Raw genomic sequence first — 18,833 nt, forward strand, 5'->3', positions numbered from 1 at the left:
CGACCATCATCGGGCTCATAGGCAGGGAGGGGGAACACGATTATCGCAGCGAGATCGAAAGAATCTGCGGATGGTGCGAGGCCAACAAGCTCGTCCTTAATGCAGCAAAAACAGTGGAATTTATCTTGGACTTCAGGAGACTCCCCCCCCCCCCACACACACATCAACCTGTCTTCATAAACGAGATCGAAGTCTCCATGGTATCTATTATTAGGTTCCTTGGCACAACCCTAACTAGCGACCTTAGGTGGGGACAGAACACCTCCAAAACCCAGAAGAAAGCTCAGCAGAGAGTATTCTTCCTGCGCCAATTGAAAGAATTCGGTATAACACAGGAGCTGCTGTCCAGCTTTTACACTGCCACGATTGAAGCTACCCTCTACTCCGCCATCATCGTTTGGTATGCAAGAGCAAGCGCCAAAGATAAGTACAAGCTCCAACGAGTTCTCAGCTCAGTGGAAAGGATTATTGGCTCTCCACTGCCACCTCTAGACCTCCTCTACTTCTCTAGAATGAGGGCAAGGGCCAACAGGATCTCCTAGGACCCTTCCCACCCAGGTTGCCGCTTCTTCAAGCTCCTTCCTTCCATACAGGACTATCCGCCCAAAAACCAACAGGCGCAGAGACACCTTTCCCAAGCAGCCATCCTGCTGAACTCCAGCCCATCAGTGGCGCCCTAGGCCCACTCAGTCGAGATATGCCTAGTCGACGCACACTGAAGCCAGGGCCAGCATATAACCCAGCCGTCACCCTGGTGCACTTACAGGAAGTTCATGACTCTAGGTGCAAGTGCTGGTATTTTACTACCTGAGCGGCACAAATCCACACCTGGGTGATGACTCATGACTTGCTTACGAGCCAATCGAAAATTTAAACTGTGTGTTGCTGCCTGTCTTTTTTTTTTTTTTTGTACTGCTTGTACCTGTTAACATCTCGTGTCTGTCTTGCTCTATTGCCACTGCCATGTGAACCACAACCAATTCCGGGTACGACTTGATCGCACTTGGCGAAATAAAGATTCTGATTCTGATAAATGGGTCCTTACTTGGATGTGCGGTGGTGGTAGCCAGTTCTCAGGCTCCCACTCCGGAACGGAATTGAACCCTGATTCTCCGGCCATTATGCCCTCCATAAAAGATTCTCGTTGCAGGTACGGAACAGCAAGTAGAACAAGTATTTAAAAAAAAACAGATGTAAGCTTTAACAATGGTAGAGATAGAACCATCGAAAGTTGATAAGGCAGTCAGACATTACCTGACATCACTGAGTGAGGAAGTGCAATCTCGCCATGGTGTGCACCAGTCCAGCACGGCCAAACAGCTGTTCATTACACAGCGAGTTTGGGGTTTCAGTGTGAAGCTGTACTCTAATTACACACCCTGATTGATGTATACACATGCAAGATGTTTTAAAGCACTTTAGGCCTGCAGTTTAGCATTAAGTGTGATTTCTGCCCTTAAAACGCTGCTTTGCGTCAAATCCAGATTTTTCCCTGGGACTTTTGGCGTCTATCCCACTCATCTGTGCAAAAACTCATATGTTAGACCCCTTGAAACATCTTTTGCATCACTTTTCTGGGCAGCATAAGTGTTTCTAGTTTTCAAAGTTCGCCTCCCCATTGAAGTCTATTGCGATTCGCGAAAGTTTGCGCGAATCGACCGTTTGGCGAAGGTTCGCGAACCGAAAATCGGAGGTTCTGGTCATCTCCACTGTTTGGTAAGTAGAATAAATTCATCCAGGTAATTAGCACACCTGAGCGGGTGCGGGGGGGGGGGGGGGGGGGGTGTATGGGTTAAACTTACCCAGGAGCCTTCTGCTTTAATCCGTTCCACAGCGCGTCCCTATTTACAGTCACGTGACTACCGCACTTCCTTCTTTTGAGTTGAAGGAGGAAGTGCGGTAGTCACGTGACCGTGAAGTGGGATGGATTAAAGCAGAAGGCTCCTGGGTAAGTTTATCACTTTCAAAGACATTATCCCCGCACTTTGATTGGCCCAATAGACTGCCTGTCACTTGACCGGAAACTTCACAAGCAGCCTATTGGGCCAATCAAAGTGCGGGGATAATGTCCATTAAAGTGATTGGACCCGCAGGAGCTCAGGGCAGGACAAGTGGAGCTCTCGTCATTGCCAATTAGCAGGCATAAGTTCGTAGCACTCACGATGCCACTCTGATAAGTCGTGTTATCTTTGATAAGGCGTGTTATCTCTGATAAGGCATCCTATTTGTCTTAGTGAAACAAGCCCCTAAAGTGATGCAGAAAAGCCGCTTTGAATGTCTCCTCCTGCTCTGCAACTGTTCTGTCCCGCCTACAAAATTATGAGATCAAAAAAGGGGAGAAAAGCAGAAGGGGAGGCTCTTCCTATTGGCTCTCTGCTTTCTGATAATGCAATTGCATGCTATTTGCTAGTCTCTGACAGAGCAGAGCTGGAGGTAAATACTGAGCATCCCTCTTGGCTTTACTGCATGCTAATATCTTTGTGAATTGTAATTTACTGACATATTGACAGCACAAGTCAGCAATTTACCTCACTGGTCGGAAATTTCAGCTCGCCATATGGTAACAGCCTTAGTGAAATGAAATTTCACAAAACATTTAGTAAAATCATCTGTTTACTGCATTACGGGCAGCACGGTGGCTTAGTGGATAGCACTCTTGCCTTGCAGTGCTGGGTCCCCGATTCAATTCCCAGCTAGGTCAACATCTGCACGAAGTTTGTATGTTCTCTGCGTGTCTGTGTGAGTTTCCTCCGGGTTTCCTCTCACATCCCAAAAACACATAGATAAGTTAATTGGCTTATCCCTAAAATTGGCCCTAGACTAAGATACATACACTAAGGGCAGTATCTAAGCTAAATTGCTCCCAGTGTGAGGATGTAAAGATTGCGCCCCCTTCTCCCCCACCCCCGTGGACTCATGAACCCTTACTCTTTAGGGACAGTTACACAGCCACAGATCACAAGTACAGCTGCTTACTTACTAGTGACCTGCTGCTTATCCAGGAGGAAGCAGGGACCAGGAAAACACACAGGCGAAGTGAGCCTGGAAAGCCGACTCCTCCAGGGGTGCCGAGCACCGACAGCCTGCAGTACTACTACAGGACATCAGGATGTTTGTTTTTTTATTTTTATTTTTTAATATAAATATGCCTATTTATTTTTATTCTTTTTAAATACTTGCCCTCCCTTCCCCCGCCAGCCAATCAGCGCGATCGGCTGTCATAGGCTTCAGCCTATGACAGCGGATCGCTTCCCTGCCTCCAGAGGAGACAGCCATGTCACATGGCTCTCCCCAGTACAGCACTGCCATAGATAGCAGCTCTGTAAGGTGTAAATAGACGGCGGTCTAACAGTCCCTAGCGGCGCCTGGGAGACTGATGACTGAGCGGGCTTCTGTTATCCAAGGCAGAGATGCGTGCACCTGAGTGCGCGATCCCCAGCAAAACACGCCCCCAGGACTGCATGCCAATCGGCGTTCCTGAGGCTGCCGCTCCACTCACGCCTGTTGGAGTTAAGAAGTTAAAGAAGGGTAAAAGTGAGGAGTCACACAAGGGGTACACTCAACGAAAAGTGTGGAGGCAAAGAAAAAGGATAGTAGCAGGTAGCTGAGGAGGCATTGAAATGGACACAATGTGAAAAATTATTTTAGATACAGAATGGCCTACAGAATGGTCTATGTGGGAGACATCTGCGCAGGCAAGTAGTGGGTGGTGGTGGGCAGCTATGCAGCCACAGATTTGTTTATGTGGGAGACATTTGCACAGGCAAGGACTGGGTGGTGGTGGGAAGCTATATATTGGATTAAATTAAGGTCAGCAGTGCAGCCACAGAATGCATAACTACTATGTATCAGAATACAAGTGTTGTGGACAGCTGTGCAGCAATAGTTATTCAAAGGAAAGGCAGCTATGTAGGCACTAAGAAGATGAGTGCTGGGAAAAGTTGAGAAGTAAAACTGTACCTTTAATCACATAAATAGGACAGCATTACTTTTCACACCCCTTACAAAGCGATATGCGAAACTGGGAGGGTGAGAAGGAGACACCAGGTTTGCACATAATGCTGCTCACTGGAAAAAAAAGGAAGAAAGGTATCTTATAAAATCTATAACATTTATTTATCACAAATTATAAAAATATATAAACCTAATTCTTTATTAAAACCAGAGCACTAGCTCCAATAGCCTGAGGGACATGATCATCGACCTGTGGGCCCAACATTTGATTATTTGCATCATAAATAAGTCAAACAGTTTGAAAAGCTGGAGCTCACAGCAAAAAATAGGCCTAAGTAGTGTGGACCACAAAACACAGTTCAGATTCAAAAAGGAGGTATATGTCTGAAGTGCACAAAGATGTAGAGTCCTGGACAATCCAAAAAGATATCATATATCCAGATAGAAAACTTCCCTAGTGTTGCAGTGTACATAGATAGCAGTAGGTATTCCTCATCATCAGAGTAGCAGAGTAGCAGTGTTCCTGGGTAGACAATATATTCAGTACAGTCACCAACTCAGGTGCCCCTTCTTAGTTCTTTAATCATAATACATAGGCGAAATTCATCAAGGCATCGCGACATCCATCAAACATACTGTTTACGTGACCGTTAACCTCAAAATCAGTTGTGGTATGGAATAGTATAGGATATAGCTTAGGAGATCACTGTGTTGGTAATCAACAGATAGGTGGATATACAGTGCAGAAGTCCGCCAGGGATTGTTCCCTTATGCAGCTCTCCGTTAGCCTCAGAATCAGTTGTAGTATAGGATATAATGTAGGAGGTCACTGTGTTGTTAATCAACAGATAAATAGATGTACAGTGTAAAAGTCCGCCAGGGATAGTACCCTTATGCAGCTCTCCAGTCCATATGAGGTCACGTGATGGAAGATATAGCGTAGAGTTTGTGTGAACTCAAAGTGTGGGGGTCCCGTGATGGGCTGTATTACTGCCTCTATACACTGCCCTCAATTAGGTTGGTGTTGGAATAGCAATGGGATTGATATCCAAAAAGACTCATCGGTTCCTATGGAACCCCAATCCAAGATTACCGACATTTTATGCGCTACCGAAGACGCATAAATCAACCACTGATCCCAGTGGGAGACCCATTATATCTGGGTGTGGCTCCCTAACGGCCAATGCGAGTATCTATGTGGATACGCATCTTCAGCCCCATGTGAGAGCACTCCCCTCATATGTGAGGGACACAGCCCATCTGTTGACCATTCTAGACGGAATGGGGGTGCCACCTGGGGCCTGGCTTGTCACCCTCGATGTCGAGGCCCTCTACTCCAGTATACCACATGAAGCGGGTCTGGAGACCATCAGATCAGTACTAACTAGTCTACCCATTGACAGTATCCCGCACAATATCTTCTTGTTAAAGCTATTGCGATTTATTTTGACTAACAATTTTTTTACCTTTGACTCCGCCCACTACCTCCAGGTGCAGGGCACAGCGATGGGGACAACCTGTGCCCCGTCCTATGCGTGCCTGTACCTGGGTGAGTGGGAGAGATGCATTTTCTCTGATGAGGGTTTGAGTGAATTGCTGCAACATGTAATTACCTGGCATCGTTTTATAGACGATATCTTTATGATATGGACTGGCACAGAGCAGGATCTGATTAAATTGGTGAGACTGCTCGGCGATAACTTATTCAATCTAAAATTTACCATGTCCAAGGATTTACATAGCATCCCATTTCTGGATGTGACAATTTATATAGACGAGAAGGGCATGCTACAGACAAGATTGTATAGGAAGCCGACAGCAGCCAACTCCTTACTGCATGCTAGCAGCTTTCACCCTACCCATCAGATACGTGGCATCCCGACAGGCCAATACCTTCGGGTGCGGCGTAACTGTTCAGATGATCTTGACTTTCAATCCTCGGCCGATGACCTGCAACAACGCTTTCGAGCGAGGGGTTACCCCAAAAAATATCTTAAGAAGGCCTATCACAGAGCCAGTAGTACACGAAGGTCAGAGCTACTATATAGATCAACTGACTCACGGGACCCCAGTGCCAGGGGTTTGTCTTTCATTACTAAGTTTTGTAATGAACATCAACAGATTAGATCCTTACTACACAAACATTGGCCTTTGTTGAAGGTGGACCCTAAAGTTGCTGCCCTTGTCCCAGAAAAACCTATGTTGACCTTTAAACGGGCCCCTACTATAGGGGACAAATTGACACGCAGTCATTACTCAGGCCAAAATGGAACGGGCAAGTTATGCAAATGTACTGTTTTAGGTACATATCCCTGCCATTCATGTAATCAATGTCGCTATATCCTTGTGGGTAAACAATGTACCATAATGGCTCGAGACAAAACACTGACCACTAGACACTACACAAATTGTGAAACTGAGGGGGTCATTTACTTACTCCTTTGCCCGTGTGGAGCTTTCTATGTGGGCAAGACGGGTAGAGCATTTAAGAGACGCATTTATGAACACACATATGGGATCAGTGAATCCCATGACACACCAGTTGCACGACATTTTGCTGGATGTCAGAATGCCAATCCAGCCAAGGTACGATCCTTTGGGCTTGATAGGGTACACATGGACCCAAGGGGGGGCGATTGGGACGGGAGGCTCCTCCAATGCGAGGCCTTTTGGATATACAAGCTGAAGGCCTTTCGACCTCCAGGCTTGAATGAAGGCATTGATTATGCACCATTTTTATAGATCTGCATGTTAGGCCTTAGTTACTATTTGAGGGGGTCACCGGTCCCAGATGGCCTGCCCCTTGGTGATTCCATGGATTTACTTTTAATCGACTTATTTTCTTGGTTTGCTCTGCTGTGTCATCCCTGGCCACTTGGGCCTCTGGGGGGGGTGGACCGTTGGTATCCTGTTCCCTGTGGGGGACCCCCTTCGACTTACCGGACCCAACCTTAACGAGACCCTCTTTTTATGATTATTGATTTTGGATTACAGTTGTGTCCCACAACTATTCGGGACACCTGTGTTTATTGATACATTGGGTGATGATGTGATTTGTGTATAATTTAATTTATATAGAGATGTATATTTAGAGAATAGTATAATTGTATGTTTATTTGGTGAACAGACTGAATTTTAGGTGAATCCCCTCGTGTGCCGATGCTATGGCCCCCTGGGTCTCCTTCCGTGCTCTCCCCTTGTTTGCCGTGTGGGGCTGGTGTGGCTGCGCTGTGGGGTTGGCCCCCCGGGGGTGCGGTGTGCCCGGAGATGTCTAACCTATACCCATGACATGGGAGTGTGTGCTCCAGGGTGTAGTTGATTGACCGTTCATTATTATATCTCATTGCTCATCGATGTCCTCTTTGAGCAATGATGGGCTTATATCTCTGTGGCGCACCGGCCCCCCGGGTGGCGCCCCCTCGGCCTGGCTGGGATGAGTCAAATATGGCGGGCTTGGGGTGTGCGGGGAGCCCGGTGGTATGGTGCCAGGGCGGCCCCGGGGCGTCACTAAAGGCGATCTTTCGCCTAGAGCTGCGCGCTCTCCCCCTCCCGCTCTGAGGCATGCCAGTGAGCTGGGTGCATCCCATCTCTGGCTAAATCCAATCTGGCCACTGGATGGCGCCCTCGGCGGGGTGTGGAGGCGTGCTGCTCATCTATACCGACGCGGACTCTATTCTCCTACCTGCGCGCGCAACCTTATGACGCGCGGACGTGGGGCGGATCCGCGTGCGGCGTGGCGTCCTGGGGCCGCCGGGCACCATTTTTAGGCCGGCATCCGTGCAGACGGGATTGTATGATGAGCCTGCCCTGATGATGCTGGCGACTCTGCCAGTGAAACCGGTCGGCAAATTTGGGCTCACCGCCCACCAGTAGCATCGCTCCACCTGGGGGACCACTGACATCGATCTGTACAGAGCGGATGAGTATCTTTTTGCATCTCATGCACCTTATTATGATGACATGCATATGGTATGCACATGGATGGACACAAAATTTTTTTCCAACACCAACCTAATTGAGGGCAGTGTATAGAGGCAGTAATACAGCCCATCACGGGACCCCCACACTTTGAGTTCACACAAACTCTACGCTATATCTTCCATCACGTGACCTCATATGGACTGGAGAGCTGCATAAGGGTACTATCCCTGGCGGACTTTTACACTGTACATCTATTTATCTGTTGATTAACAACACAGTGACCTCCTACATTATATCCTATACTACAACTGATTCTGAGGCTAACGGAGAGCTGCATAAGGGAACAATCCCTGGCGGACTTCTGCACTGTATATCCACCTATCTGTTGATTACCAACACAGTGATCTCCTAAGCTATATCCTATACTATTCCATACCACAACTGATTTTGAGGTTAACGGTCACGTAAACAGTATGTTTGATGGATGTCGCGATGCCTTGATGAATTTCGCCTATGTATTATGATTGAAGAACTAAGAAGGGGCACCTGAGTTGGTGACTGTACTGAATATATTGTCTACCCAGGAACACTGCTACTCTGATGATGAGGAATACCTACTGCTATCTATGTACACTGCAACACTAGGGAAGTTTTCTATCTGGATCTATGATATCTTTTTGGATTGTCCAGGACTCTACATCTTTGTGCACTTCAGACATATACCTCCTTTTTGAATCTGAACTGTGTTTTGTGGTCCACACTACTTAGGCCTATTTTTTGCTGTGAGCTCCAGCTTTTCAAACTGTTTGACTTATTTATGATGCAAATAATCAAATGTTGGGCCCACAGGTCGATGATCATGTCCCTCAGGCTATTGGAGCTAGTGCTCTGGTTTTTATAAAGAATTAGGTTTATATATTTTTATAATTTGTGATAAATAAATGTTATAGATTTTATAAGATACCTTTCTTCCTTTTTTTCCAGTGAGTAGTTTATAATTTATGAGTCTCAGACTCAAAGGAAGCACTCCATTTTGTAAATTTGAGACCCACAGAGTGAATAAAATTGCACATAATGCTGGTTACATTTAAAAGGGTCCATGTCACTAAGACCCTTGATGTGAGTTTTACATCGATTTTATACCATTTTAAGTGGATGCTTTGTTTAAGCATTGGTATTAGAATGGCGCGGGCTTGGGAGCTGTACTTGGATTATTTTTGTTTCCTCCTTGGACATGTTTTGAACTGTTGCCAGAGGATGTGCTGACTGTTAGGTGATGGAGAAGATTGGTCTGCTGCTAACCACGGGGAGATCCTTACATGCTGTATAACCTTATGGATCTGGGTCACCTGTATTTTGGTAAGCCTATTTATATCCCAGGTGGGCACTGGATATGTGCTGGAACACGTAACAGTGAAAAACCTATAATGCATGTTCTGTGCGCTGAATTTCTGGATTTATATTAATTTTCATGTAGTCCAGCTAAAATCTAGTAACCTATTATTATTATTAGGAAAGCTGAAATTTTGATTCTCAGACTGCAGCAAGGATTTCTCTTTCCTGCTGCCTAACAATTTGCTGCCTTTGTGCCATTAGAAACATTGCAGTCAGACTTATGCCCTTGTAGCGTCAGCTCTGAGTATTATCTGTACTATAAAACAACTATCTGCCTAATATTTATTGTACCTGTGATGAGTCCTTTAAGTAGGAATTAACCCTTGTACACAGGCCACATCATCTTCAGCGAAGAACGTAATCTATAGGTGTCTTGACCAAGAATCTGGTACGAGTATGGCTTCCCTATGATGGATCATTTAATAATGAGCAACAAACGAGATGTGCTCTACTTGGCTGCCCCATCATTTGTACAGCACTGGTCCCCCACAATGTTGTCCTAACAGCTGAGTAAAAATGGAGTGTGTGTATTGGGCTTCAGGCTGGGAGAGAGGGCAAGAGGAGTAACAACACTTTCACATACATATTTTCCCAACTATAAAAAATAAATAAAAAATAAGCAGCTGGGTATGGAAAAAAAGATGTGGATAAAACTCAGAGACTGTCTATGCACTGTAAGCACTGGGTAACAGTGCAGGAAAAGTGAGTCAGTAGAGGGAGAAAGGGGAGATGTATGTGAATGAAGGTTGAAGGAATGGGGGTAGACAGTGAATGGGGCAGGCTGTTAAAAACACCACTTGTCTGAGTAGTACACAAGTTGGGCTGCAAGAAATGTGCTGTACACCAAGGCTTGATTGACTCTACAGCCATCAATTTAACATTGTTTGGGAAAGGCCAATCATACTCCTTAAGATGGCCACTGCCACAGCAGTTACGATTCGCATTCCATAAAATGTTTGCAGTCACCTGTTTTTGCCTGTCATTGCCTTATCTAAAATGAAAAAAATAAATAAAATAATACATTTTATGTGCCACCTCCCTGCACGACGATATTGGATATAGTGCAAGGTAGTACCAAAGTACCGTAAAATGGTTTTGTTTGTTGCTTGTTTCACTGATCTTTTATCTAGCGTAAAGCCAATTTAATGGTGTTGGCTGGGTTAAAGCAGTAGGATCAGCCATACTATGCTAGGGGAAAAAAAAACCACATATATACTGTAAGTAGATAAATACTCGATCTACTTGCATAACACATGTATTGTACTGTCCACGTTTTGATTTCAGTGAATGTTATATAGTAAATGACCAGAATTCTGTTCCTGGTGGGGGCCATGTCTTTTGCCCACAGTTAAGGTTAACTCGTGATGTCATTTCTGCCCTTTACTTTTTTTCTTGTCTCCTCCAATCGCTGAGTCGCCTCAGCCTTGCTTGTAAACACAAGTGAGCAGGGGATTAGGTTTCAGATAAGAAGCTGGCAGGGAAATAAAAGGGAAGAGGAGGAATAGATTATAGATAAAAAGAACCCCCAGCATGCAATTCTTTGGCACGACTACTAAAGGGACAGTGTTCCTTAAGTATGTGATAACTCCAAATCATAACAGCAGAAAAAGTTTTGAAAGTTCTGAATGCAGGCTTAGCATCTTTATACTTAGACCAGTTGCTGTTGAAATTTGATTTTTATGGTGACGATACCGCTTTAAAGGGAACCTAAAGTAAGGTGCAAAGTATCAGCAGGGCAACCAGGAAAAAAACAAAACAAAAAAAACCCCAACTTATTATATATTGAACTGTATGTGTAGTACAGCTAAGAAATAGAAAATTAGTAGCAAAGAAAATGGTCTCATATTGTTTTCCAGTGCAGGAAGAGTTAAACTTCAGTTATCTATACAAAAGAATTTCTCTGAGCTCTTGACACAACTTGGGTTGAAGACAGTCCTGTTTTCTGAAGCATTTATACATCAAAGAAACAGTGAGAGAGCTTCAGATAAGGTTTTTACTGCATGGTAATTCAAAGGGCCATTAGCTCTGCTTTGTTTTATAGTTTAAAATGGAGTATAGTTTGTAAATGGCAAATATGACAGAATGATGCTTGTTTAAAAAACTATATTACTGAAAATAGACTTTTTTTTTTTTTTTTTTTTTTTTATACTAATGTTATATTAATTATCTGTACTACACATACAATGCATTATAGCATTTTTTTTTTTTTGCTTCAGTGTCAAGGGAAATAACTACGTCCGCATCCAGATCTCGTTCTCTTTAAGTTCAACATTTTGGTAAACACAATAAATAAACAGATAAAAATCAAATCAAAGCTTACCCCTAGCTCTGTGGAAAGAGCCAGTACTTTTCCTTTTGCAGTGAGATCCTTATAGAGAGAATCCATCTCCGCATGGTACAATTGTGTCCTTTCTTCTGTTGTTTGTGTCTCCACTGAAAACAGTATGTTACCAATTCTGAAACAGACAGATCAGTCAAAATACTGTGAAGTGATAATTAAAAACACTTGGTGAAAATCTGCACATGATAAACATTGTTTAAAATTAGCCACAAGTAACTTTACCAAATTACTGAATTTCTTCTTCTTCTTTTTTATGGAAAGAAGTATTTAGTCAATCTTTAGTGGTGTTTATTTTACACATTTATATTCACTAAGATATATTCTGTAATGCTATAAAACACATGTAAAACCACATCAAGCTTCTCCCACAAATATACCTTCAAACATAAATAAATTATCAAGAAGCAATTGTGGGAGCAGCTAAGCTTTTGGTTCATGGAAGGAAATCAGAACAATGAACGTGAGAGTACATAAACAGGATTATTTTACCGAAAGGTGAACCTTTTTGTGCTTTATTATCAGTTTGTAGTATATACCATTTAATAGTATACTGATTTTGTCATGCACAAATACAGGCTTCACAAAGCACAGGTAGTTGTACACTAGTAAATTCAAGATCACTACTGTATAACAGATTCTAATCAGTATGAGATGGTTATAGTGGTGTATGCACAGATATTTCCTCTGTTTAGCTTAGTAACTGGAGAGACTTGATTAGAATATCACAAGCTCATTCTCTATTCATCTATAGCAGCTATAGCCATGAAAGCATAATTGTACTAACCAGCTGCTATACACACAGCTCATCTTGGCAGAACAAGTCCAGTTAGTCATAGAGAAGGGAGGTAAAGCAGTGTGCGCAAAAAAAAAAATGCTGGCTCCAGGCTCCAGCTTATAAGAGAAAAAAAGTTACAACCAGCAAGGTAATCCAACCTGCCCAGTCACTTTGCCCTAAGGCTTCTTGCACACAGGGACGTTACAGGCGCACGTTAGTGCAGCCTGTAACGCTCCCCCAACGCACAGCAATGTAACACAACTGGGCTGTTCACACTGCCCACGTTGCGTTACATTGTAACGCAGCAAAGTGCTGCATGCTGTGCGTTCTACGCGGCTGAGCCGCGTTAGACTGTTTGCACATGCTCAGTCATGTTGGGGAGGAGGGGAGAGCGGCCGGGCACATGGCTAATTAATATTCACTGCACTCAGTAACGTGCAGGGTTTACTTCCTGGAGCGGCCGCTCTGTGCGGCGTTTGGCCAGGCGGGACCACGTGATGCCGCATGCGTCCAAGAGTACGCATCACGGACGCCAGAGTGAGCTGCACAACACGGCTCACTCCGACGTCCACACCAGACAGCACCAGGCGTTGCGTTAGGGGCACGTTATGTGCCCTATAACGTCCCCTAAACGCAACGTCCTGGTGTGTTACTAGCCTAACAGGACTCCTCTCACAAAGTCTGTTAAGATCTCACACATGACCAGACCAGGTGACTAGTTTTATGTCTGAATATGCTATAAGGCTAAAGAGATGCAAGCTAAAGAAAACAACCTCAAATGCAAACACATTATGCCACCTGCAATCTTCAGACCTATCAAAGGGTTTTAATGAGATAGTAGAGTTTTTTCCAAATGGGGGAAGCCTTTGTATAAAGCGATATAGAAACTACAGATGGACTGAAAAACACTGACTTATGTAAATTGTAGATAGAGAGGAACTGGAATTTGTGGGGGCTTAACAAGAATTTACACATACACTATCCGAGTAAACGATTGAGGGAAAACAATAAATGGACACTATATCCGTAAGGACAGTCCCTATATATGTAACAACAGAGTTGGTCACTCTAATATAAAAACAGACTAATTAGTCAAGTAGAGTGCCCCTTTAGACATCTCTTGGTGTGGAGAAATGCATATCTATATACTTCATAAATTCTTGTGGAGGTCTTTGCTTATCCCCCACTCTGACATTTGTCTGAGTGGTGTAGCTATTCCCCTTGCAATTACTCACACACAATGATCGAGAACAGTTGTATTACTATAGCTCAGTCGATGTGTCAAATTACACTAGACCTGCGTAGTATAAGTGCACATACAGCTGTTCGCTAATAATGGCTGAGGACATATAGAAAAGAGGTGCTATGTTACAAGGTGCTTGTATATGAGGTTTCTGACATGTTTCACCCTAACGGCTTTATCAAAGAAGTGCTATACATATATACAGTTGCAAGAAATTACACCCCCCACCACCAGAATGTCCCCCAGCAAAACGCCCCAGTTAGAGCTGAAGCACCCTGTTCGGTGCATGTTTAAATACTGGGAGGATCAATGCTCCGCCCTGAGGGCGGGTGTCTTACATATATGCAGTATGCTACTTACATGGTACTCCTGTATAAAATGCATATGGTACCTGTAGGTGGTCAGCCCTGTGTCGAGCGCTGTGGCGTTTGGTAGTGGGCTGGGCACTGGCAAGGAGGCGCTTCCGTTGGACAACCAACGTCACATCCGGCCGCGCCGTTACGGCCGTCACCAAGGACGCCGTCATGCGTAGTCTCGCCCATGTTTCTCCACCCAGGCTGCGCACGTAGCCCACGCCTTCCATAGCAACCGAGGACGCACACAAACAGCCGTGTGGGCAGTATCCAAGGATGCGGACGCGCATCATGTGACCAGCGCGTCCGCCCATAGCTTATATTGCGTCCTACATATCGCCATGGCAACCAGGGCGCAGAGATGCAATTGCATCAAGCGTATGTGTCCCACATAAAGTGTATCCAAGGGGGAAAGCACGTTTGTGCTCTATGCCATACATATCACACTGCCCACATCATATATACAGGATCATCTCCTGCAAGCAGCTGGAGCTCATTCGCCTGATTGAACAGTGTGACTTCCCCAATGAGGATATTATTAGAGGATCTGACCCCATATGAATTGTTTTTATCTAACCTTCAGAATGATCACATTGGGGTCAATGATGTGCAGATATGCCATAAAACAACCTGTCAAGTATATACCATGGCAATTTACAATGGCACATTCCTTTATTTGGGACAGGGGATATGAAAGGCATAACAAATATCACTCATTACAGATGTTAATCATTTGGATAGTGTTGTGGACACATACCTGGCCCTGAGGCCTGACCTTCGGTACAATCAGGGTTACACATAGACCATTTGGTCATAATTATAGACCCATACACAAGACACTACAAGAAACAGGCTAGATTAAAATCCTCATTCAGCCCATTTGGTGCTATTGAGTCCAGACGATATATCCACTGTGACTCAATTTGTGTCAATTTCCTATCCAGGTTCCCTCCTCTTAAGCTTTTCCTCCAATGTTGGACCCCCCAAAAACGGATATCAAATCTTGACTGGGGGTGCACAAGGTTCATATGCCTCGCTATCGCTGTGTCGTTTTTATGTTTAATATCACCTATGTGCTCCAGCACCCTCTCTTTGAGTGCTCTTGTAGTCTTTGTGTGCACCGAACAGGGTGCTTCAGCTCTAACTGGGGCGTTTTGCTGGGGGACATTCTGGTGGTGGGGGGTGTAATTTCTTGCAACTGTATATATGTATAGCACTTCTTTGATAAAGCCGTTAGGGTGAAACATGTCAGAAACCTCATATACAAGCACCTTGTAACATAGCACCTCTTTTCTATATGTCCTCAGCCATTATTAGCGAACAGCTGTATGTGCACTTATACTACGCAGGTCTAGTGTAATTTGACACATCGACTGAGCTATAGTAATACAACTGTTCTCGATCATTGTGTGTGAGTAATTGCAAGTGGAATAGCTACACCACTCAGACAAATGTCAGAGTGGGGGATAAGCAAAGACCTCCACAAGAATTTATGAAGTATATAGATATGCATTTCTCCACACCAAGAGATGTCTAAAGGGGCACTCTACTTGACTAATTAGTCTGTTTTTATATTAGAGTGACCAACTCTGTTGTTACATATATAGGGACTGTCCTTACGGATATAGTGTCCACTTAACAAGAATTTGCCAGTTAAGGTGCATCCATACACAATCACAATTACTGTTGCCTGCAGAGATCGGGTCTGACAGTTCAATGCTGTACAGATGTGCTGCTAGCCCATAGGCTCAAGCATGTGTATGAGGCTCTGCAAGTTCCAGTTCTTATGGAATCAGCATTTTGATATTTGTTTTTGCTCATTTGCATTAGAGACCTCTGATGTGTGGTCATTTATTATTATCACATTTCACAAAGATCAGAAAATAAAATTAAAAAAAAAAAAAAAAAAAAAATTGTATGAGCTGGATTATCCCAACCAATCCCTCCAGTTAAATCTATTATTTAGATAACTACTCTACAATTATAGCTGTGCGCTTTATAATGTACCATAGTTCTTCCAAACCCAAGGTAAAAGTTTTACTGAAATGTTCATCCACACAATGACTTGTGGTTCAAAATATTAAAGGAGAACAGGAAGGATGCAGTGAGTGTGCTGCTTATTGTTAGAATTTAAGTATTATATGATTGAATTCGTAGGCCTCAGTTACTTCAACTGAGGTTAGTTAAAAGACTTGATTTGCAGAGTCTCCCTTTAACCAGCATTTCTAGATACACTGGAACATGGTTGTGTGTCTTAAGGTGCGTACACACATGCGACTATAGTCGTTTGTAACGATCGTTCCCCGATCTTTACTAACGACGATCGTTACAAAAAACGAACCACCGACTATTAAGGCAAACGACGAACGAGCCAAGTCGCTACAAAAGAAAGTTCTGTCTCGGCGGATTTTAACCAACGATGATCGTTTGCAAAAGTAGTACATCGTTGCAAACTGTCGTTCGTACTAGGCTTGACATGCGCATTTCACCATTTCTCCCTGAAACTTCTCATTTTTATGCGCAGGCGCAATAGTTGCTTTACGTGATGTAACGTTCATTCTAACGATCAGATCGTTACACACATTTAAAAACTAACTTTACTCAGGTCGTTCTTTCATCAATTAAAAGCTCGTTCGTCGTTCTCAACGAACGATCGTTGTCGCATGTGTGTACTTTGCCTTACATAGAACAGCCAAGGCTGAATCATAGATAGCCAGGGCATAGGCCAGACTAGCTGACAAACAACAAATATGAACCATTGTTATGAAAACTTTCTCGCTAGAACAGTAAACAAAATGGTCTCTTACAGTTCTTAGAACTGTAAGATATCTAGGTGATAGTTCGGGCATGCGCTGTAAAGACCGTGCCTGTCATTATACCACGAGGTTTTAACAGGCAGTAGCCGGCGATGTGTGATGTCACATTTAACGCATTAGTGATCGGTACTAAAGCAGATGACGGGCTACTAAGAGGCACTTCTGCTTCCTGTGACTGCTGGCTTCCACCCTTTACTTTTATTTATATGTCTTGTCATCGTATCTAACTGTATGCTGTATATAGATGTAACGTAGTATAGACAGAAGATAAAGGCTGGTTACCATTCACCAGGAATGGAACCAAGAGCTGTAACGCAAAGGACTTACTACAGAACAAACTGCTTCGCTAAGATGTAACCACATGTACTGTATATCGGTTTACTGAATAAACTCCTAAACTTTGAGGACGCCTAAGAAGTTCTATCTCCTATGCTGTTGCTGTGATGAGAGTCAAGTTATCTCACTTCCTGTGAGTTGCAGCTCTAATGAGTTGCTGGTGCCGGAACAAAGGTGTAGTGTTGTTGACAATAGCAACCAACGTATAGTTTCTTACACTTATTAGTTACTGGGTTGTGTGTCAGTCAACTACATTACTTCATTGATATATTAGTGGATGGTTCCACTGCCAGTTCATCTTTTACTGCCACTAGAGTTTAGAAAAACATTATTAGTACTTGGGTCTCCACAAATGCAACAGGATAGTCGACATTCATTCTTATACAAAGAATCCCTATGGCTGTCATAAACCACATTGCAAAGAAGTTACAGCTCGCAGTTGCGATTATATGATCAATGGCATAGCTAGAGCCATGGGAAAAACTGAAAAGTTTATATTAGGAATACACTTCACTATTCTGCCAATACAGGTTTACCAAGGACAGTCACAGTGAGAGATTCCCGAGCACAGTGAAGTACTGCATCCGCTTTATAGTGGTACATATAAATAAGCAGTGGCCGATGCAGGGCCTTCCTTGGGCTTGCTGCATCAGAGGTCCTGTTTTAGCAGCAACCCTTTACAACAGCTATTCCTATGCCAGCGTATATGGCCACATCCAGCCAAGGAAAAACTCATTTGGTGAGATAAATAGGTTATACAGGTTTCTGACTAATCCTTGGAAAACTGTTAAAACTTAAGGCGGCCCCTAATGGTCCAATTTCTAGCGAAAAATACTTAGAGCGATCAGATAATTCTAATCGGATGTGATCAGACCAGTTGTAAATGATCTCTGTTGATGGGTGCAATCGATTACGAATGATTATTAAAACAGAAACAAAATTTGGATTTTCTTGTTGGTTGTGATAGATAGGAAGCAAAGATTGGTTTGTTAATGATGTATTGAACAATGTATCACGATATTTCACTTCCGATCAGAATCTGATCGCTCAAATGATTTTTGCTAAAAATTGGATTGCTAGTGGCCACCTTTACAGACAATGAGAACCACACATGTAAGACCAGTAAACTGCTGCTGTTCTACACTGTATAATTCTGTAATTGTACAGTGAAGGCATTACCTACTTGCATTTGCACTGGATGGATGGAGGTCAGAGCGGATGCCCAAGTGATGCTCTATGTAATGGTGAATGCTCATAAATCAGCAATCTTACCAATTGTGTTTGACCATAAATCCTTTGGTACTTACATAGTAAGCAGTCCAGGCAGTTACACACTTAAGAAAGGTGTATACAATGTTTCAATCCCTTCAGTGTCAGTCTCAGATTACAGCATGTAATCTTGTTTAATAGAGGTGCTGTAGCGCCTCTTAGTGGAATAAATAAATTGTTCATATGAATTTACAGTGCATCAAAGAACGAACACATTTACTTACATAATAAATTGCCGTCAGTTTTGGCATCAGTAAAGTGTTAAAGTATTTTGATAACAGTAAACAAAGAGGTTGCCTGGGAAATGTATACACCAGTACTTAACAGCACTTCCCAAACATTTCCTATCTTAATTGAAAAAAACATGGTACGGTAATCAGTAATGTTCCTTTAAAAGGACACTTAAGACCTGCAAAAAAAAAAAAAAAAA

At 43.4% G+C, this 18,833-nt stretch overlaps 1 protein-coding gene across 2 annotated transcripts in view; it reads right to left on the bottom strand.

Annotated features, from left to right (window-relative positions):
• TTC13 (tetratricopeptide repeat domain 13) overlaps window positions 1-18,833 on the bottom strand; it is a 190,955-nt gene that overhangs the window by 44,895 nt on the left and 127,227 nt on the right. For both annotated transcript variants that reach the window (XM_068231954.1, XM_068231953.1), the window contains exon 19: window positions 11,591-11,726. In XM_068231954.1, the coding sequence (XP_068088055.1) occupies window positions 11,591-11,726 (136 nt within the window). The remainder of the gene's footprint in view (window positions 1-11,590; window positions 11,727-18,833) is intronic.

The sequence above is a fragment of the Hyperolius riggenbachi genome, chromosome 4 (genome assembly GCF_040937935.1).
Source record: "Hyperolius riggenbachi isolate aHypRig1 chromosome 4, aHypRig1.pri, whole genome shotgun sequence".
Classification (NCBI taxonomy): Eukaryota; Metazoa; Chordata; class Amphibia; order Anura; family Hyperoliidae; genus Hyperolius; species Hyperolius riggenbachi.